Source organism: Meles meles, chromosome 13 (genome assembly GCF_922984935.1).
Source record: "Meles meles chromosome 13, mMelMel3.1 paternal haplotype, whole genome shotgun sequence".
NCBI lineage: Eukaryota > Metazoa > Chordata > Mammalia > Carnivora > Mustelidae > Meles > Meles meles.
Window position 1 is genome coordinate 76,060,794 of NC_060078.1, and position 22,975 is coordinate 76,083,768.

Consider the following 22,975-nt stretch of genomic DNA (forward strand, 5'->3'; position numbering starts at 1 on the left):
GTTTTTTTTTTTTTTTTATGATGGTCTTGGAATCTTTTCTTATCTGTATTTTTTTTTAATTTTATTTATTTGTCAGAGAGAGAGAGAGCGAGCGTACAGGCAGACAGAGAGGCAGGCAGAGGCAGAGACAGAAGCAGGCTCCCTGCTGGACAAGGAGCCCGATGCGGGACTCGATCCCCAGACCCTGGAATCATGACCTGAGCTGAAGGCAGCCGCTTAACCAACTGAGACACCCAGGCATCCTTTTCTTATCTGTATTAACAGAAAATCATTGGCATCTAGTAAATTACTAGAAAAGAGGCTGTTCTTCTTCCTCACACTCTGCATAAATTTTTATGCTTTTGCTGTGCGATTTCCTTACCAATTTAAACATCCTTCCTCCATCTAAATCTGAGTGCTCAGCACTGAACCAAACTAAACAAATGTCCAGCTTTCTGTGCACCATTTTTAGAGGGAATATCTTGTGTTTCACTCGGTCTGAAAAGTTTGAATTAAAATTGGTCTGCTTAGTTTAAAAAAAAAAACAAAACTTGTGTGATTCGTTTAACTACTGGGTTGATTGCAGAAGACAGCTGGATTTGAGGATGTAGGTACAGTCGGATAGCTTGGAAGATCCCTGGATGGAGATTGCCTGTGACGTTCTGTGATGTTGACCTCTGGTACAGGGGGATGGGTCTCCTCCTTCTCCCTCTGAATCTCTATCTTGCAGGGATTTGGGGATTTTGATAATTAACTAGAACGGAATAACTAGCATCCCAGAGGCTTCGGTGGGACTGAGGCACACCATATTTGCTCCAAGTCAACCAATTTTGCCATATGCTCACTATGGATAAGGCACGTTCTAGGTTCTGTAGAGAAGGGAATCCAAAGATGACATAGATACGTTTCAGGCCTTCAAGTAGGGAAGGCAGACACTTACCTAAATAACTAGTCTCACCATTTCCTTATCAGTTGACCTTGGGCAACAGAACTAATTCTCTGAGGTTCAGTTTCTTCTATGTACAATGGAGGCAACAACTTTGTATCTGTTCAGGGCACAAATTGGTCTACGGTGGAGCTAACGGTGGTCTACAGTTCCTAACTGAACATGGTGCGAAGAAGGAGGCCTTTCCTTCCCACTAAAGACCATGTTAAACGGCCCTAGTGTCAGGAGCACAGAGACCACGTGTGGCTGGGACCATCAGCAGACCGGCAGTATTGGCAAGAAACTCTTCTCTGAACTTACATCAGAACCCAATAGGTAGGTGTTGAGATGTCTCACGGTCATAGTCATCTGACAACACCTGGGTGAAGCCTCCCAGAAGATTTATGAAGAACAGCTGGTTCGTCGTGAAACCAAGGGCTGTTAAGGCCCCGCGTGTCGCTCGGAGATAACTTGTTTCCGAACTGTGATATTTCTACTACTGCCCCCATTTCACAGATATTATTGGTTAGGATGAATAAACTTTTTTTTTTAAGTGACTTGCTTTTAAAGAAAATATTAATAGAAGAACGATTGGTGGTCTACAGCATGGCACATTTTTTAATGTCATATTTGGTAACCACTGGGACTATCAATGAGGGGCTTTCTCAGGAGGGAACATAACTGGGAACTTCACACTTCCAATCCCACCTACAGCTCTCATTTCTCCTCTCTTGGAACCTTCCAGGTGCCTGAAATCACTCCTCCTCTTTGTCTCCAAAGTCCTTGTATATGTGTCCAAAATGGTCCTTATTCCATTTCATCTCGGTGGTTTGTCTTCTAGTTTGCTTTCCTTGCCAGTGGGGAGTTCTCCAGGGAAATCGCTGTTGTATTCCCTGCAGTGCTTGGCCCGTGAAGGTAAGCTCTGAAGAAGGAAAGAATAAACAGGAGAACGAGAGCACTGTCTCCAGCTGTTTCCTGCGGATTAGAAAGCTGTGTGGCCAGGAAAGGGTTGAAAACTCCATATCCAGTACTTACTCAGAAGGCCAGTTTGATTATTCAGGCAAAAGCAATCTATATTTTAGGGGACGCCTGGGTGGCTCAGTGAGTTAAGCCTCTGCCTTTGGCTCAGGTCATGATCTCAGGGTCTTGGGGATGGAGCCCCATATCAGGCTCTCTGCTCAGCAGGGAGCCTGCTTCCCCCAACCCCCGGCCTCTGCCTGCCTCTCTGCCTACTTGTGATCTGTCTGTCAAATAAATAAATAAAATATTTTTTAAAAAGCAATCTATATTTTAGGACAAAGATAAGTTTGTGACTCTCCCGAATAGTTGGTTTCTATTTAAAAGAACTCTGACCGAGCAGCTTTATCCGTGCAATGCAGGTGCCAACAGAATAGTAAGACTCCCTGGTTCTTTTTTTGCATTTTCGGTTCAGCAGATCCCGAGTGGATCTGGAAGTCGGTGTTTGACATATTCCCATCCCTCTCAAACTCACCCACTTTTTCATTTGGATTTGCATTCTTGCTTTCAGCCAGCAAGATGCTCTAACTTACCTATTGATATTTAATAGCCTGTTCTTTCTTGAATCAAACCCATTTCTCTAGAGGACTGCTGTTGTTAATACAGTTAATTGAAAGGAATGAAGCTTTAATGGTAGAATTATAGGAAGCTATAATGGTGCAATGGAAAACCCCCTTAAGTCTTAATCACTTAGCCAACTGCCTGCTTTGCTTTCTTACGATACAATTTAAGTTCACTCTGGCAGCCGAACAGGACAATTGCAGCCAAGTTCTGCTGGCTAGCCTGAGCTAGCCAGAAATTAAGTGCATAGACTCTGAGTCAGACTGCTAGGTTCAAATCCCATGTCTTCTACTTCTTCATTGTGTGACCTTAGGCAATTTCTAAAACCTCTTCTAACCCGGTGACTTTAGTGAACCCGGTGAAACAGGGCTCTGTTCTCTACCTCATCCGGATGTTGTGTTCCATGAAATAATCCATGTAAAGCACTTAGCACAGGGCCTGGCCCACAGTTGGATCCAGTAAATCTAGCCGTTATCATTCTAGTCCCTCATCGGAATGTCCTAGTTTCCTCACAGAGGCACAGGTACTGGAAATACAACCATTTACTTTGTAGGAAGGTTGTATGACCATGTAGCTGAGAAAGTAAGATAGGTTTTCACTTGCTGAATGACCATGCAGAACGCACTTACTCTCCCTGAGTCTGTTTCAGATCTGTAAAATCAGGCGGAAGGGCCAGATTTTCCAGAGTTGCAAACTCAAAATTTGTAGAGGTCAGTTAGGTAAAATTAGGCAATCACTGGGGACTTGGGCTGGGAGAGAGATCAAAGAGTGGTGGGGAGTTATGGCTAACTATAGACCTTTACTACTCAAAAGTGTGGTCCACTGACCCGCAGGATTGACAGAACCTTGGTGTTTGTTAGAGATAGCAGAATCTCAGAACCCACCTAGGGGAACAGAATCTGCAGTTTAATAAGATCCCTAGGTAATCTATATGCACATAAAGTTTGAGAAGGCTGCCATGAGGCACAAACCATCTAAAAGGCATTCAGCTTTAGTTTTGTTTTGCTTTTATGTTAGCCACAGAAACTTTGGGCTACCACAGGCCTTAGGTTCCCAGTTAAGTAGCAAGTGACCATTGTAGTTGGCGAGCTCTGATACGCTGCCAGCTCTAGGATTCTGAGAAATACCCTATCATTATAAGTTAGGGCTCTGGGTGCATATATAGCCAAGACGAAGCCTGGGTTGCTTAGGACAGTAATTCCTGGAGTGGAAGATTCCTAAAAAGTCATCTGCCGGCAAACTATGATTGTCCCAACTCTGCAGACGGGATAAGTGAGGCCCAGGGAGACCCACTGACCCAAATCCACACACCAGGAAGTGGTGACGGCGGCGGTGGTGAGTATATGGCATCAGGAACAAGACAATTCGGTGCTGTTAAAATCTGCGACCATTCTGGTTTCCAAGGCTTCGAAAGTATTAGTTTCTGCACATTCTCCCATGTGTAGTAATTGTTCTCCGTTTCTCCCGGCACCTCCCTGCCACTTCCTGGCAGCCCTGGGGACAGAAGGTTTCCTCCTTTTTAGCAGAGAGGGCTCAGAGCCGCTTCTGAGCGGATTTCCGGCCCGCAGGATGCAGAGGAGGCAAAGGCCTCATTGTTCCTTGGGGCCAGCCGCCCCTCCCCCCCTGCCACAGGCCTCGCAGACCTCGGGGGACCGAGGGCCCATTTCCCAGGAGTGGGACCTTCAAAGAAAGCAAGGAAGAGAGGCAGGATAGTTCTGAAATCTCATGTTCTGAGCATAGCGCGGAGAGGCGCTCAGAGCCCCAAGATAAATGATCCCATCATTTGAAAACGTCTTTCCAACAAGGGCTCCGCGTGGTTACTCATTACCGCTCTCCACGGCCGACTCGGGCGATTCCTGTACCTTCTTATAACTGTAATATTTGACCGTAATGAGGGTCGTGAATTCACGGGCCCCGCTTGCCGGAAGGCACTTTATTAGCTGAACGAGCCGCTTCCCACGCCCAGATCCCCCGACTGCCCTCCAGGCGCGCGGGGGCGGTCCCGGGCCCAGGGGGGCGCGGTCCGCGTGAACCCGCCGCCGCGCAGCCGCCCCCGCGGCCACCAGGGGGCGCTCGGACCGCGCGGCCACCAGCGCCGGGTGGCCGCCGACTCGCAGACCCCTTCGCGCCCTCGGAGGAAACAAAGTACACCTTTGTCAGCGTCCCGGCGCGTGTGCGTGTGAGACGGCGCACACGGGCCGGCCTCAGCGAGCGCAGCCCCCCGGGCGGACCTTCCTCCCACGCGAGCACGACCCGAGGGGCGGCCAGGACCCGCACCGGCTCCTGCCGGAACGCGGCGCTTCGCCCGCCGCCGCCCTGGCCTGTGGACTTCGCTTTCCCAGCTCTCGGCAAGGCGGGAAACGGGCCAGAGGGAGCCTGGCCCCGGGACCGGGGGCCACGGCTCGGCCGGGCCGCCTTTGATTCGCCCGCTGCCCCTCGCAGCCCGGCGCCCCTAGTCTCCCCCGGGCCACGTGCGCCTTCAGTCCCGGTGCGAGTCCCGGGGCAGGTTTCCGACTTAGGAAGCCCGCGCGCCACTCCGGCTCGGGGGGCGCGCCCGCAAGACTACAAGTCCCAGCAAGCCCCGCGCCACGAGCGCCGAGGCAGGAGGCGCGGCCCGCCTGGCGCCTGCGCAGTGCGACCACCCGAGCCTGCTAGTACCACACCCCCGGGAGGGACGGAGGGGAGGCAGAAGCATCCGAAGCATTAAAGCATCGGAGGGAGCCGGAGGGGTGGAGAATGGAGTGACAGAGAAACGCGGAGGGTGGGGGGTGGGGGGGAGACTGCTGAGGGAGGGGGGGAGGGGGGACACAGAGGGAGGAAGAAGCGGCGGCGGCGGCTCCTCTTTGCAGAGGGGGAAAACTCCGAGGGATAAGAGCAGGAATAATGCGGTAGGCAAGGCGGGCTGCTCGCTCCCGGCTCCCGGCTCCGGCAGCAGCGGCGGCAGCCCGAGCGGCGGCAGCCCGAGCAGCGGCAGCAGCAGCGGCAGCACCCCCAGCAGCTGACAGCCCCGCCGGCAGGCTCCCTCGCTGACCGCCGACTGTCAATGGAGCTGGAAAACATCGTGGCCAACACGGTCTTGCTGAAAGCCAGGGAAGGTAAGAGGCAGGGCTAGTGCGTGCCTGGCGTATTCGCCGCGGGCCAGGGTGCGGGTGTCGGGCGGCGTGTAGGCTGGGGCTGTGCGTGTGCAGGATGCCCGCAGTGAGTTGGTCGCGAGCAGGACACCTCGGAGGGCTGCTCTGCAAACGCTTCAGGGGTCCTGCCCTTGGGCTCCGAGAATATGGACTCGGGTAGAGAAGGAGAAAGGTCGAGGTTGCAGGGATTAAGATGCTAAAATCTCCCTTAGTTTCCGGCTCTAACCTTATAGACCCTGCCATCTCGGCAGCTGTTGAAAGGTCAGTTGGAAAAGCATTCATTCAGGAAGAGATGGGCAAACATGCAAACAAAATAGCTTTTCGAGTCGGCCCGGGATGGTTCTGTGAGTGTGAATCGGTGTGTGTGTTGGGGCGGGTGGTGGGGGGGGGGGGGTGGAATTAGCAGAAGCCAAGTCTTTGCTTGCGCAGGCTGAGTTGATATAGGCGATTGCTGGAAACCAGCCGCTGGGAATGTTTCTTAGGGAAATCCCGTCGTGTGGAAGGAAGCCTTTTAAAGGCAAAGTAAGATGTTAAGGAATTAGCCCGTTCATAGAATTACGGGAGATATGGCTGTACAAATCACCTAGAAAATAATTCAGAAATTCAGAGTTGGGTTTTTCCCCCCTTTGGTGATGGGAGGAAGAGATAACTGAACTGTCTGATCTCGGTTCAGTTAAGAAAAGAAAGGTAAGTGTGCTGGGTGCTCAGATGCGTTTTGGGTGCTAATTATTAGATTTCCTGCGTTTAGCTGGCAGGAAATATCGTCAAAACGAAGTGGGTAAGAGCCTCAGTCAAAGCTGTAAACACACATTTTGACTCTTCCTTGAGATGGAAAAAAAAAAAAAAAAAAAAAAAAAGAACGAGAGAAAGAAAAGTGGCCCAGAAACTTAGATGCTTCCTAAAATGATTGCGTGTAAACATACATATTTAGGAACACCTGGAATTTATATAACATCTCTTTTGCCAAGATTTGAGCTCTGGCGTGCAGCCCTTTTACAAAAAGGGGAAGTGGTTTTTCCCTTTCATGGGAGGAGGCTTTCTTTGACACCCAAGGTAGAAGGCAGCCTAAGTAAGGTCTTGACTTCAGAGGGCTACTCAGGGAGCAGTCCACGAAAATGCCTTACCTACTTAATATTTTCATTCACCCACTTTGATGAATGAAGGAAGAATTTCTGGCCAGCAATAAAACGATTCATGTTTACCCAGGCAGTTCCATCCCCTTGTGGCTCTGTACACGCTGTGCCGGTGGGTGATGCACGGCCCAGTAACTCAAACCAGCGTTCACGTCGTGATTTTGTCGTCACTTGTCGCTCTAAAGCCGCCTGGAAGGTTTGCTTTGGAAAACCCCAGCAGAGTTTAAAATATGCTGGTCCGTCCCCCCTCCCTTGCTCAGCTTTGATGTGAACAGATTTGTAGGAGTGGCTGTTACTTGGGGACTTCAGGTTTCTAAGGCCTGAGCTTCTTTCTTTCTACCGAACCTGCCGTTTTAGCGAACTGGATCAAGGTGGGGACGAGTGGGCTCTCCCCTGGACCGGGCTGTGCGTCCGGAGGGAAAGAAGCGGAGAAAACAGCCCCCAGCTCTCGCCGCCGTTGCAACCGCCACCTAGTGGTGGCACATGGTTGTACATCTTAGGGCTTGGGGGCTGGGAAAGTTTTCCACCCTCCCTCCATTCTGAAATTATTTCTTGGGAAATCACTGGATATGATGGTGCTGGAGGCTTTGCAAGTTTCACTGGTTACTCCTCTAAGGAGGAATCCTGTTCCTTAGATCTATGCTCTATACCTTCGTTCTCCTGGGTTTTTTCTTCCCTCAGCCTTTGGTTGCTTCTTTTATTTTTTTATTTTATTTTTTTAAATTTTTATTTATTTATTTGACAGAGAGATCACAAGTAGGCAGAGAGGTAGGCAGAGAGGTAGGCAGAGAGAGAGGAGGAAGCAGGCTCCCTGCTGAGCAGAGAACCCGATGTGGGGTTTGATCCCAGGACCCTGAGATCATGACCTGAGCGGAAGGCAGAGGCTTTAACCCACTGAGCCACCCAGGCGCCCCTTAAAATGTTTTGCTTGGAGTTGGCAAAGTGTTGTCAATTTTCTCTCCCAAATTGGTCTCTCTAGTTTTTTTTCTCTCTCTCTTTCTTTCTTTCTTTTTTTTTTTTTTTTCACTGCCTGATATTTTTGTTTGGCAGGCTAACAAATTGTTTTTTTTTCAGAACTTTAGGGAAGAGAACTGCAGGCTGGAAGTGTCTGTGGAATGACTGAATTACAGTGATGAAAAGTGCTGGAGAATGTGCCTTTCACTTCCTTTGCCTTTGAAAGTCTTTTCAGTTTCTGTTGGAGAGTTTGGGAATCATCTCATGGTGAGAAAATAGCTTCATGCCTTTGAAATGGAGAGGGCCTTGTCTGTAAGGAAAGGGAGAGACATGAATGAGAAAAATTAATCACTGACATTGCGTTTCTCTCCATCTTCCTTTCTTACATTTAAAGAGAATCCCCGATTTTAGGTGCTTCCACTGTCTTCTTTTGGGTCTTTTTAAAGATTTGAGCACCTATATTCTAGTTAGTATGGAAGACTTTAGAAATAAAATCAATTTATTTTTCTCTTCTCAGTTATCATATTCTTGAAGTCATTCTTTTAAATTAAGGAATCCCGCCCCCCCCCCCAAATCCCATTAGCCAGATATTTGGAAATGAAAATTTCAGTCAGTTTAGTGAAACATCTAATATAAAATTTATAGTATACTTAATAATCTGAGTTGTTTAGAATGTTTAAAAGCCCTTCTTACATGAAGGCTCTTACGAAAGGTCACAGATGAGAAATATAATGGGCATATGTGAAATTTAATTTACTTCACTTAACAAAACACACTGTAAACAATTTAAAATGTGGCTTTCAAGTAAAAGTCACATTTGTCCCAAACAATAGAGAAACAGGCCTTGAAGAAAGACAGACGCACTTTGCAAATGCTGTAAAGGAAATTGTAGTTGTCCATGTTGGTGGGTAATTCTGGGTCCTATCTCTCATTATTGTTATGCATTCTTAAAGGCAGATGGCTTCTTCGTTCACCGTAAATTCAGATTCTTACCATAATATATATAAAGGGAAAACATGAATATATCAATAAAATAGGAAATCTGTAAGTGGTTTAGAGTAAAATGAGTCATTGTAAGTAGTTATAAAACAAAGCAAACAAATTATACCTTTGTGAAAGTTTTTTTTAAAAAATATTTTATTTATTTATTTGACAGACAGAGATCACAAGTAGGCAGAGAGAGAGGAGGCCACGACCCTGGGATCATGACCTGAGCTGAAGGCAGAGGCTTTAACCCGCTGAGCCACCCAGGCGCCCCTATGAAAGCTGTTTTGAAATGAGAAAAGATAGAGCTGGATAATCTAAGTTCAGAATTTTAAACCTCCCAAATATACCTCGTGGGCTGTTTGTTTGTCCTGGTCTTATGAGAAAAGTCTCATGACTTGATCACTCTTAGAAATTTTAGATTACTTTTCTAAAAAGTGATTAAGGAAAAAAAAAGAATATAAGACTGAATTCATGCCAATTTATGGAAATGAGTTAGTGATTAAGCATTTAATTAAAAGAGACCCAGACTATCTATCTATCTATTTACATTTTAGAATCTCAGAAAACTGGCAAGCAAGCTTGTGTCGAAATAAGAGGGAGAAAGAGTGTTTGCAGAGTGTCTTTTGTGTGTTTCTTTCTGGTTTTATTGTTGCAGTAAAGGTTTTTATATTTTTCTCATATTCTAGATGTCTTGCCTCACTTTTGAGTGAACAGTGGTTAAGAAGCAGTTTTGCAAGGGCTCACCTTTCTTCACAGGCCAGTCGTAGCCATATCTGATCTATAATGATAACAGAGGGAGTACTGATCACATTTTCCTGAGCATGATCCTAGCGGGCACTGAGCCCAGGAACCCAGAAGTCAGAAATGTAATGACTTTGCCATTGGTCCCAATTTCCGAGAAGCAGAATGTATAGGAACTTTTCTCTCAGAGAACTCTGTGGCTTGTTGGCCTGGATCTTCCTGATGATCAAGATTAGGGGCCTGGTGACGCTCTTGCCGGCAGAGGCTAGGGATGGTGGGAGGGGGGGTGGGAACCTACATCCAACTGGTGAAGGGCAGGCTCTGCCAGGACCGACTCAGTATTCCACCAAACGGCTGAAAGCCCATGCTCCCTGCCCTCTTTCCCTCGTACCCCTCGTTCATGATGATGAAACCAACATGTCCGTGTATTTCATTATGAGAACACTGGAATGTCTCTGAAACTTACAGACTCCTTCCTCACTGTCACCGGCAGGCAGGCATACTTGGTCCTCCCTGGGGCTTCTCCCTTCAATTTTAGCTGAGAGCTGCGGGGTTCACCCCTGGCAGGAAACTGCCTGCCCTATTAAGTACAATGCCCTTAAACGAAAACTGCCTTTTATTTTCCCCAAGTGTCTTTTCAGTACTGATGACTTTGAGGCAGAGAAACCAAAAGCAGTGTTCTCAGAATGGCTTGCTCTCTTTCAGAAAGATTTCAAGTGATGATTTTAATTAATCCAGCGGCCTGTTTTAAAAATCATCAGATCAATGCTCACAAGACGCTTCTCTTTCAATAGCTTAGCTGCTGCTTGTCAGATTCTAAACTCCAAAGTGCCCAAGCTAATCCTTATTTAAATGATGTCTTCGGAAGCTGTAACTCTTGTCGTGGCTTGGTAAATGATAGCCTTTGGGTCTGGGCTGAAGACTTCAGTAATGTCTAAGAGGATTCAGGGAAGAGCCCAATATACGTCCAAATCTACCTTTACCAAAGGCTATTCAGCCCATACCTGGAACTTCCAGTGTTCTTGGGAAACCATCCAGGACTGTGGGCAATATTTGTTTTTATTTTATTTTATTTTTTAAATTTTTAAGAAGATCTTATTTATTTATTTGACAGAGAGAGATCACAAGTAGGCAGAACAGCAGGCAGAGAGACGGGGAAGCAGGCTCCCTGCTGAGCAGAGAGACCCATGTGGGGCTCTTGATCCCAGAACCCTGAGATCATGACCTGAGCTGAAGGCAGAGGCTCAACCCTTTGAGCCACCCAGGCACCCTGTTTTTTTAATTTTTTAAGTAGGCTCCACGCCCAGCGTGCAGCCTGAAATGGGGCTTGAACTCACGACCCGAGATCAAGACCTGAGCTGAGATCAAGAGTCTGATGCTTAACTTATTGTTGCCACACAGGCACCCCTGTGGGCAGTATTTAAAGTTCATATTTGTTGCTGAGATATTTGTAGCTCAAGGTAAAGCATTATCATATTTAGACTTTTTTTTTTGAAATAAAAACCGTCTTATGGTTACAAAAGGATATTAACCACAGTCGACCATGCAACTGAGCAGAAACTTGAGAGCACCATAGACAGTGACCACAGACAGGTGACCCCATAGAAAAGGAAAGGGAGGCACGCCTGGGGGGCTTAGTCCGTTAAGCTTCCGACTCTTCGTTTCTGCTCAGGTCATGATCTCAGGGTCATGGGATGGAGCCCCTCATCAGTCTCCATACTCAGTGGGGAGTCTTCTGGAGAGTCTCTCTCTCTGCCTCTCCCTGACTCCTCTCTCTCTCTCAAATAAATAAATCTTAAGAGAGAGAAAGAAAGACAGAAGGAAGGAAACCAACCAAGAAGAGTTTCTCCGGTCCTGCTCCCCCCACCCCCACACCTCACACCAAAATAGAATAGTGAAGAAAAAGGGTTTTAAGATGTGATTTTAAAATGATTAAAATGGATTGTACAGGCTTAGATAGTAGGAGTGATTGCTACTTTAAAACACATTCTGGGGGTGGTCAGTCATTAAGCATCTGCCTTCGGCTCAGGTCATGATTCCAGGGTCCTGGGATCGAGCCCCCCCCACCCCGACATCAGGTTCCCTGCTCAGTTCTCCCACTCCCCTTGCTTGTGTTCCCTCTCTCACTGTCTCTTTTCCTCTGTCAAATAGATAAACAAAAATCTTAAAAAAAAAAAACCCACATTCTGTATTACTTCAGTGAAAATTTTTATTTAAAAATACCCTAAAGATTGCAAAAATTTTAATCAATAAATGAAACTTCTTAAAACTGATCTTTTTGGAGTGAAGACCATGTTCCATTTGGTACCATCCAAACACTGGTGGATACATTCCACTTTGTAGCCATCATGCTGTGTTTTAAGAAGAAGGGAGTTGGGGCGCCTGGGTGGCTCAGTCAGTTAAACATCTGCCTTCCGCTCAGGTCATGATCCCAGAGTCCTGGGATCAAGCCTGGAGCTGGGCTCCCTGTTCAGTAGGGGAGTCTACTTCTCCCTCTCCCTCTTCTTGCTTGGGCTCTCTCTCTCTCTCAATAAATAAATAAAAGCTTTACAAAAATAAAAAATAAAATAAGATAAAATAAAAAGAAGGCAGTTACCGCTAGACCATAACACCCCCCTCCTCAATTTCTCATTTAGAGAAAACCATTCTCAAATTGTCTTTGGGGATTTTTACAAGGGTGGAGTCATATATTCATTCATTCGTTCACTCATTCATTCAGCATCTGGTTGTTGAAGGGCCCTGTGGGAGGATGTCAGCCTCACAGAAGTGCTGCTGCAGGCGGCTGGACAGGAGGCCTTGGGCCTGTCATCAGCATCATCGTCTCAGGCTTTTAAACTGGTAAATTAGATTTGAGTTGAACTAGATTCTTTTCTCCCCAAAAGCAAAAGTTGACGGTGCTGTGACCTGCTTCGCTAGGTCACCATATTGACTTTGCTGTTCCTAGAACTTGGAAAATAGCCTGAGGGACCAAAAATAGGATTTAAGGATAATTCAAAGGTCACACTTGAGGGATAGGCCTGAAATGTGGAAGACAGCCGCTAATTTTCCAAGACATCGTGTTTGATTATGGTCAGCTCCTACAAATGGAAAACACTAAAGGGCAAGAGGACCCTTTGGTGGAGAAATGAGAAGATCTAAGAGGAGAACTGGTGTGCCCCGGTACCTTCCAGGTGGAACTTTGGAGGTCTTTCTAGGGCGGTGGCCTGAGTGCGGTTGCTGGGCCACAGTTCAGGAGTGAAGGTGCTGGAAGGCGCCTTCCTTTCTGGCTTTTTGCTGGGATTGGTTTGAGGAGTGCAGCCTGTCACCTGGAATGACCTGGAAGGGTTAAAGCTCTCTGGTCCTCTAAATTAGTATGCTGTCCAGCGTGGTAGCTACTAGCTACATGTGTTTCTTTATATTTTAATGAATTAAAATGAAAAATTCAGTTCCTTAGGCATGCTGACCACATTTCAAGTGCCCAGGAGCCACGTGTGGCCAGTGGGTACCTTGTTGGACTGCACAGACACAGAACATTCCCAGCACAGCAGAAAGTTCATCTGGACATAGCTGCTCCAGAGTTCTACACATTCAATTGAAGAAGAGGGTGATAAGCCCCTAAACTTCCGACATGAAAATAGCAGGGAGGTAAGGGAGGGGAAGAGAGAGAAATGGGGAGGGTATGGAGAAGAGAGAGGGAAAGAGACAGAGGCAGGGAGGGGAGCTGGGGGATGAGGGATTAGGACTGAGTCACTTTGGAGACAAATTTAGTTCAGGGACACTCACAGATACTGGTGGTGGTGAGCCAGCCATATTTTTTCTTTTTTTCATATCTTGTTGGGAAATTTGCCTAGATTGAGCAACTGACTTTCCTGATTCAAATTAAGTGTGTATTATAGATACAGGCAGAGCCCTGTGTTCCTTCTTGAAACTCCTGATGTGAGGATATTTTGAAACAATGTATTGAGAAAAAACATTGTATGTATGGTAGATCCATGGAAGGAAGGAAAAAAACCTAAAAAAACAAAAAACAACCCAGCTTTTTCTATGGACTTCAGAAAGTTGTTTTAAAGGAGGGTGAAAATAGGTAAAACAATTTTATGGCTTCCCTTGTCTTCTAAACAGCACAGACTGAAATAAAATCATAAAGAGAGATGTCAGAAACACAGCATCTTTGTGTCCACTTTAAAATGCTTTCTCCTTAAAAACTGTTTCCTGTGAGATTTAAAAGATTTTGAAGATAACCCAGTTAGAGCACACTTAGAAAGCGGCGTAAGCATTTAAAACAGTCAAACAGTTAGTTGCCCTTCTTCGGTGTCTGAAGCAAGGAACTCTGTTTGAAGTTGTGCCAAAGAATCAACTGGTAACATCCTCCTGAAAGAATTCAGTAGTAAATTAGGCTAATTTCACAGGGCCTGCCTGGTCCCTAGGAATTTGTAATCTGTGGAGTATCAGTCTTTTTTTTTTTTTTTAAGAGTTTTATTTTATTTATTGATTTGACAGACAGAGATCACAAGTAGGCAGAGAGAGAGAGAGAGAGAGAGAGAGGAGGAAGCAGGCTCCCTGCGGAGCAGAGAGCCCGATGTGGGGCTCGATCCCAGGACTCTGGGATCATGACCTGAGCCGAAGGCAGAGACTTAACCCACTGAGCCACGCAGGCGCCCCAGAGTATCAGTCTTTTTTTAAAAGGCAACAATGAAATGAAACTCAAAGGACGGCTTCCAGGGAATGTGCAGAAAGCCAAAGGAACTCAGATAAACAGAGAAGATGATTACCATGTCGTGAAGTGGCGGAGGCCCAGGGGGGGCGCGCTGATTGCCCCCAGTCTTCTCAGTTGGTCTACTGGTCTGGTCTCCACTTGCTAGAATGGAGGTTCCTCTGGTTCACAGTGAGACGGAGATGAAAGGAAGTCACTTGAACTGTGGACTTTCGCAGAGCGACCCTCCAGAGTCCTTTAATGTTCCAAAATAAATCTTTCCCCTCCCATGTAACGTCAGCCAAAAACAAACCTATTGCTCAGGGCAGTATGGTTTCTAAATGTGAATGCCCATGAGGTTGCAATTACGGAAGAGAAAGAGGGTCTCTGTCCCATTTCCTGGGAAAGGGGTCTAATGGGAATATAATTGTCCTCATGGATCCTGATTTCAGGTCAATGCCAGTTTGAGAGCCATTGGTTGTGGTAATTCTTACTGGTTGTGAGTGACTACTGATAGGTGAATCCTCCCATTAGGTATTTGCATTTTAAAGTAGAACTGTTGGGGCACCTGGGTGGCTCAGTCGGTTAAATATCTGCCTTTGGCTCGGGTCTTGATTCCTGGGTCCTGGGATCGAGCCCCGTGTTGCGACTCTGCTTCTCCCTCTCCCTCTGCTCCTCCCCAGCACTCGTGCTCATGCCTTCTCAAATAAATAAGCAAATAAATAAATAAATAAAATCTTAAAAAAAAAAAAACAAATAAACAAGTAGAACTGTTTATCAGCTCAAACAAATCTGCGATTGGGGCCGGGGGGATATGCATGCGCGCATGGCGGCTCTGACCCTTTCTGAAGCCCCGTTACTGGTGTTCCTCTCTCTGCATCTTCTCCCCCATCCCTCGCACATACTGACACATCAAAAGAGAAGGTCAGCCTCTTGGCATCTCCTCCTGGCAGGGCTCCGAGAGAATCTTGAGAAGCCGCAGAATTGTCCCCGAGGGACAGGGCATTAAACCAGATGGGTGGTGGTGGGGATATGTCGTTGGCAGCATGTTCCTCTGTTTCCTTGCCAGAGCCCATAGATGGGACCCGGGCAGGCCAGTTCCTGCTGGCATCAGCTTAGCACGTGCAGATCACATCTGCCCCCTGTCCGCCCTTCCTTGGATAACTGCTCCCCCTGGGAAACCCTTGTCATGAGGCATCTCTGCCTGATGGTACCTTAGGTGTGTGCCCAGATGGTAGCAGTTTTCTTCACTGAATTCAAAAGAAGCGGACTAGGGTGGGAGAGGAGGCGGGGGGACCCACCAGAGTGATTCCTCTTTCAGATTGCAGGGGGTCCCCTTCTCCGTGAAGCAGCGTTTTCCCCCCAGAAAGGCTTCTTGGTGTTAACCCTTACCATTTTTCAGTGGTAAGTTTATAGATGTTCGCACTTAAAGGCCATATTAACGTGTGTGTGTGTATGTCTACGGTTGCATTAACTTAGCAGCTTTCCTTTTCGAGGATCTTTGCCAGCCGAGAGTCTCTTCTTGGGGGTCCCTGTCAAAATTGAGGTGCCAGAGGGGAGGCAGCGTGGTGTCACTGCCTGGTGATGAGGGGACAGGAACTCAAGCCTTCGATCTGCTCCTGCAGAGAAGGTGAACCTCCAGACTGCACCACTTCAAGAAGGGAAGAGGGGGAAGGACAGGGTTGCCCAAGTACAGGCTAGAGAGAACCCAGCCAGTGTAATGGGTCAGCCTATCTGATAAAAGGTCTTGTGAAACCTCATTTGAAAATGGAATTCTGTCTTGGCAAAGGTTTTACACCACTTGTAAAATGAAAACAAGATGGAGAGGTCAACAAATGGCCCAGGAAACACAGCTTTGGGAGGGCTGGTGCAGAAACGTGCTCTGCTTTATCTTAATGTTGTCTGTTAATGCATTCAGGAAGAGCTTGTGGGGATGTTCAGATAACATCTGTGGGAAGGAACTCCAAGCTCTAGGAAAACTAGGCGGTGGGGTGAGATGGGGACGGAGAATGGGGCCCCAGACTTGACTGGCAAAGGGTGTCTCAAGATCCAACTTTTCTCAAGCCTGGTGCTGCTGTGTGTCCCTGTGCCCAAGTCTCTAAGTCACAGATGAGGGAGGGTGTCAGTCAGAGGCGTGTGTGCCCCCTGTGTTTGAGAAATGCCGGGCTGATGTTTTACCTAAGCTACATGGAGGAGAGGGGGAGAGCAGAGAAAGTTAGTAAGATCCTCAAGAAATGGCCTTGATGTCACAGTAGATGGTAAATTAGGAAATGATTCAATGTGGTTAAGAAAGATTAACTAAGGGTATGGGGCAAATTGGAAAATGTTTCCCAAATGTTTGTCTTAACTGTGAAAAATGTCTGGCAAACTCCCCCACCCCCATCCCCAATTTGGAAGTGGTTTGTTTTACTTGTTTTGGAAGAAATAAATATTTGCATTAGACCAAAACATTCGGGGCAAACAGTTCTCCCGAATTCTGAGGCTCTGTGTGGGTTGGAGGAGATGTCTCAGGCCGGTAACGTCATACCTTTTTTGGCTAAATCGAAGGCACCTTAGGACACAATCTTCACATGTTTTTCACATCACGACTAGAACGGGGTTGAGCAAATGGAAAGAAAATAGGAAGCCAACGATCCTTCCAGACCTAGGAAAGTCTGTCGGCCTGCCACGCGAAGGATGCGATCGTTATAGAAAAAATTGCCTTTCTGCTTATGGCCAAAGAGACTGGATCCAATTAAGACAAGGAAAATGTATGTTAAGTTGGAGGAAAAAAAAAAAAAATTTCTAAACAGTCAATTCTGTAATCCTCTCTGGAGAGGAAGAAGCCAGCGTGACGGGGCTTTATGGATGATGCCAAACCCTGTGATATATAATAATTAGCAACCACTGGTTATTTTGCTCCACACTCATTCTGCAGACCACTAACCACTGCTTGGGATGGAATGCACCGAGCCTAGATATTTGCCCCAGATGTCTTCCCATCAGTAGTATCCAATTAGAGGGATTTTTAAAATTAAAGCTTAATTCTCTATAACATATAACAGAATATAAATTAAAGAAGGACAAACCTGATTTCCTCAGTGGTTGCACGGGCTAGGAAGGCGTGGCTTAGTTTCCGGGTACGCTTCGAGTCTACGTCTCAGCTTACATTTTGGTAACTGCTGGGTGGCTGATGGTTTTATATCATCGTGTCTGGTCTTCTCACTTGTCCCTTTGGCAGCTTGAAGACATCTTGGGAGTGAGCGTGAGGGGGTCAAGGATTTCAGAGTCAGGCTCTTCTTGGGCAGGTGTTTAGAAGTGAATGTGTGTCTGCTTATAATTCCATTCGCCCAGGGTGTGGGCCCTTGTGCTCTGAATACCCACTCTCAGTAGGGGAGCTCGGGGGCTCCCCAGAAGCAAAATTCTGATGGGAACAACCTTGGATTGGCTTCTGCATCTTGCCAGTGCCATAAATCCAGCATTTAGTGCATATGTACAGTGTACATGGCAGGTTCTGACAAGAGAAAGGGTGAACAATGGAGTCCTTCCCATTTTTTTCTAGAAGAATCACTTAAAAATGATAAAGTCCTTTGTGTCCCTGGTTTTAGTTGATCTTTGTAATCCCATGAGTATGTTCTGCTGTCCCCCATTCTTGTAGATGAAGAATTGGAGGCTTAGAGGGGTGAGTGACTTACCATACGGTCCTCTGCTAGTTCCAGAGCCTGGACCCCGCACCGACCCCTCTCCATGCTCCGTCCCAGCTATTGGGAACATCCGTACTGTCAGACGTGAGACGTTTGAAAAAGAACCCCGTGCGCAGCTGTGACTCACAGCTAAATAGGGGTCATTCTCTCTCATTTTTAAGACTAAAAAAATTTTCCCCAGACAGTCTACCTGTTTGCTAAAGAAAAGTTCAAAGAACAGTGCAAAACAGCGAGAAGAAAGTAAAAAATCTCTGTCCTCCCGGGGTCTCGGCTGCCAGTCCTGCCCCTCAGGGACAGTCACCATTCCCATCTAGGGGGTCATTCTTCCCGATCTCTGTGTCTCTGCACGTGTGAGCACACTCATCCGTTTACACGAATGGCAGACTGTATACATGCTGTTTTGCAGCTGTTTTTAGGCAACAACATGTTGTAGGGCTTCCCCACATCTGTGTCTTTAGTTTCCCGTGAGATGGATGGGTGTTGGGAAAAAATTGTGAAGCACTTTAGAAACCAACTGTCGTTTCAGTGAAATGCTGGGGGTCTTCTGGCATAATCCTGAGGGTTATCCGGTTCCAAAGGGGTCTGTGGTTGCCATTTGTCTTGGCCTGGTTTAATCGTGTATTTAACCAAACCCCCACAGTGGGCCATTTAGGTCTTACAGTTTACTTGTTTGTTTGTTTATTTATTTATTAAAAGATTTTATTTATTTATTTGATGGGGCCGGGGGAAGTAGGCTCCCTGCTGAGCAGGGAGCCTGATGCGCCGCTCCATCCCAGGACCCTGAGATCATGACCTGAGCTGAAGGCAGAGATTCAACCCACTGAGCCACCCAGGTGCCCTTGTTTATTTATTTTTCTTAAGTAGGCTTCATGCCCAGCATGGAGCCCAATGCAGGGCTTGAACTCATGACCCTGAGATCAAGACCTGAGCTGAGATCAAGTCAGTCGCTCAACTGTTCAACTCACTAAGCCACCCCAGGCCTCTCAGTTTTACAATTTTTAAATATATTGTAAACAGTGTGGGAGTAGCCTATACATTGTGTAACATCTTGATACACTTATTTAAAGACTGAGGTTTTGTTTTTCGCTTTTTTTTTTTCCCCCCTGTGGTGGTATCTGCCTAATAGCGTTTTCCTACCCCCTACCCCACACTCCACTTGGGGAAAAATAGTAATAGTTTCTAAAGTGAGTCCTCCTCTCTCTCTGCCTGCCTCTCTGCCTACTTGTGATCTCTGTCTGTCAAATAAAAAAATAAAAAAATAAAAAAGAAGGGGTGCCTGGGTGGCTCATTGGGTTAAAGCCTCTGCCTTTGGCTCAGGTCATGATCCCAGGGTCCTGGGATCAGCCCCACATCAGGGTCTCTGCTCCGTGGGGAGCCTGCTTCCCTTAAGTGGCCCTAGGGATGTACAAATACATTTTCTTATGAGAAAGGAGCATGATACATAGGAGGATGTGTGATAAGACGTTTTTGAAAACCTTGGGATGTAACACCCCTCACCTCTGAGAATACAGTCATCTTTTCTGTGGTATTCAAAGTTTGGATTAGGGAAATCAAGTTCAGTCAAAGACTTCCTTGGCAACAACAATGTCATGGCCCCTGGATTTTGCATTTGTGGGCTGGGCAGGGAACATGGACTCTGATAAGAAGCCTACAGCTTTGTAAAAACGGTCTGGTATTTATTTCCTTTGATCATCCCCCCAGCCTAGACTTGGCCAGCCCCTCTCCATCTTTTTCTTTCGGTTTGTGAAAGAGAAATCAAGCTCAGAGAGGTGAAGTGATTTTCCAAGGGTGCACAGCAGGGACCGACTTCTCTCCCTTCTCCTCTGGAGCGCTCACCCAGTGCCTCCGTTCCCGTCTTTGTGGACTTGCACAACTTCAGGGAAGTACACTGTAGCTCATGGAGGCGGTAGATCTGTAAGTGTATCTGGGGGTAGGCAGGCTCTTCCCGAATATTCCCTCAAAGGTGTCACATGTGCTCCCTTTGGGAGGCCCCTTAATCTCTCTTGCGGGCCTTTTCCCTGGTACGGCGTTCTCCTCTGTGGAATTCTCTGGGCTCGTCCTCCGGTAGCTACTTTGACTGAAGGTTTGCATGTGATTTACCTGGCGAGGGTTCTAGGAGTCCCACCTTGAGAATCAAAAGCACAAATAAAAACAGTCTAATACAAAAACAAGTCACTGGCCCTGCTTCCCCTTTTTGTCTCCCTCCAAGAGAAGCTTGGCATGAAGGCAGCGTCCAAAGCCTTGGGTCTTCAGTATTTTTGTAACCGTCGGAGGGGAGGGTGGCATTTTCCTTCTGGAGGCATCTGTGGATGCGTTGGCTCACACTCCAGTGCTCACTGCTGCCTGGGAGCAGCAGAGTGGACCAAACTGCCCGTTAATTGGATGATGAGTCTTGATGGTGGCCATGAACTCACTGTCATCTCTGTGAGCTCCTTTCTTCTGCAGGGAAGGGGTCTGAGGACTAAAGGAAGCTCAGGCAGAGAGCGGTGCCCGTCTCCAGCAGAGGACCAGGCACCCGGCCAGGACTGTCCTCTGTCCTCTGAGTCGGCTCGGCAGCTCTGATGCCGATTCTCAGGCTGCATTTGTTCCCGATAGGATGACAAAGGGCCACACCACGGGCAACTTAGAACCACAGAAATGTATTGTCTCACAGTTCTGGAGGACAGACGCCAAAATCAAGTTGTGGGTAGGCCACACTCCGTCTGGAGGTGCTGGGGAAGGATCTGTTCCAGGCCCCTCTCCTTCCTTCTGGTAGCTCCAGGCGTTCCTTGGCTTCTAGGTGTCTGTCTTCTCCCTATCTCCCTTCACACCGTCTTCCTGCCTCTGTGTCCAAATTCCCCCTTTTTATAAAACACCAGTCAAACTGGATTAGGGCCCAGCCTAATAACCTCATTTTAACTTCAAATTTTTTTATTTTTAATTTTTATTATTATTTAAAAAAATTTTATTTATTTATTTGAAAGACAGAGATCACAAGTAGGCAGAGAGGCAGGCAGAGAGAGAGAGGAGGAAGCAGGGTCCCCGCTGAGCAGAGAGCCCGACTCGGGGCTCCATCCCAGGACCCTGAGATCACGACCCGAGCCGAAGGCAGGGGCTCAACCCACTGAGCCACCCAGGCGCCCATCAAATTTTTTTTTTTTAAATTGAGGTGTAGTTGACATACAATATTATATTAGTTTCAGGTGTACAACATAGGGATTCAACCTTTATGTACCTTAGAAACTGACCTCATTTTCACTTAATCACCTCTGTAAAGACCCTACTTCCAAATAAGGTCAGTGCTGAGGTTAGGGTTTCAACCTATCTTTTTTGCGGGGGTGGGGGGTACATAATTCAGCCCATAAGAAAAACCTCTACCCATGATCTGAATCAGAAGCTCGTGGGCAGTCCCTAGGAATTTGTATCATACAAACTTCAAGATGTTTCAGTTCCCCTCTTTTGATGCCTCTAAAGAAGAGGTTGAAGGGCAAGGAAGAAGGATCAGCCAGGCATGGGAACCACCACTCTCAAGACTTTTTGAGTCTCTCCCAAGATGATGCTGAGCCTCTCTTCCAACCCGGCTCTCCAAACAGGACTCTGCACCTTCCCTGGGATCTGGTTTCTGTCCTCTGCTCAAATCTTTCTAGGGTTGGGGAACTCACACTCTCTCTCAAGCGGCCCCTCCTATTTTGAACTGCTGAAGTAAGAAAAATATTTATTAGACAGGCTTCTTGTTTTACCCATTAAATTGCAACCTCCCGGAGGGCTGGGACTTGGGTTTTTTCTTTCCCTTTATCTCCCTGGGCCTCAAGAAATGCTGATAGTAAACCCAAATCTGCAGTCAAGCCCAGGGACGCCTGGGCCAGTGGGTCCTGCTTCTGCCCTTTGGAAGCATCGAGAATAAATGCAGCACACTTTGCTGGGGGGCGGGGGCCCTTTTTATCCCCCCACCCCCCGCAGTGCAGAAAGTTATTTTGTTTTGTTTTTAAGATTTTATTTATTTATTTGCAAGAGAGAGAGAGAGAGAGAGAGAGAGAGCGCGCGCGCAAGAAAAAGAGATCATGAGCAGGGTGGGAGGGAGAAGCAGGCTCCCTGTGGAGCAAGGAGCCAGCCCTAAGGCTTGATCCCCAGATTCTGGGGTCATTACATGAACCAAAGGCAGACACTTAACCCACTGAGCCACCCAGGCACCCCGAAAGGTGTTTTTTTTAATAGCATGGGGACAGGACCTGTGGACAGAAAGAATGCCTGGGGACCTTCTAATATTAGAAGACAACTGTGCTTCCCACGTTAAAATTGAAACCAGAACCCTGGCCTCTGGATTCCCAGCTCGGTGCTTTCCCTGCACATCACGTTCAAGTAACTGACACATTCAGCCTAGGATCAGAATCTGTTACCAGGTGGGGAGATCGTGTTGCTCAATCTACAAAGGTCAAGGACATAGCCATTAAATAACTTCTTCCCGAGGTGGGGTCAAGACACCCACTTTCTTCCTTTTTTGAGGTAATACTGGTATCTTCTCTTGCTCTTAGGTGTCCTGAGCCTTTCACCTGACACCTTTCAGTTCCCCTGAATGCTCTTTTGATGCCTCTAAAGAAGAGGTTGAAGGGGAAGGAAGAAGGTGCCACCAACATGCTGTGTGAGCTTTGGTACATTGCTTGACCTCTCTGAGCTGTATAAATGTACACCTTGCCCAAGTGATTTCTAGAGCTCTATTCACTTCAGATCTGAGAATTTGCTGGTGCATTTTCCACTGATGGTAATTCATCTGTGGGTGCTTCATAATAAGATTTGATGTTAATTTGAAGAGCAGCCATTAAAATGAAAATTACCCCAAGGAAAGAATTAGAGCTGGGAGGGGTTACATGTGTAATAGAAACAAACAGGAAAAAACCCTACCACTGCTAATTTAACTGATGCCTGCAATCTAAGAAAGGTAAATGCATGATTCTAGTATTTTCTTTAGTGGATTACAGAAAAGAAAATTAAATCAGAAGTCAAAAATAAACAGTTTGATTGCTCTTTACTGTATTATCTTAATAAGCAGTCTTCCTGGAAAGTTTAAAAATACACAGTGCTCTGTCTGGCCAGAGAAAACAATAAGCAAATATTGCGGAGAAAATGTGAGACTTTTCCATCCCGGCACCAGTGACAGCAACATTGCCATGTGGACGCGGAGACATCCCACAAGGAGTTGGAGGTTGATAAGCATT

At 46.8% G+C, this 22,975-nt stretch overlaps 1 protein-coding gene across 2 annotated transcripts in view; it reads left to right on the forward strand.

Moving 5' to 3' along the window:
* The first annotated feature begins 5,184 nt into the window (after nucleotides 1-5,184).
* GRK5 (G protein-coupled receptor kinase 5) overlaps nucleotides 5,185-22,975 on the forward strand; it is a 207,053-nt gene continuing 189,262 nt past the window's right edge. Inside the window, exon 1 of one of the 2 annotated variants that reach the window (XM_046027594.1) lies at nucleotides 5,185-5,577. In XM_046027594.1, the coding sequence (XP_045883550.1) occupies nucleotides 5,526-5,577 (52 nt within the window). In that variant the 5' untranslated portion in view covers nucleotides 5,185-5,525. The remainder of the gene's footprint in view (nucleotides 5,578-22,975) is intronic. The other variant, XM_046027595.1, reaches the window with a different exon arrangement.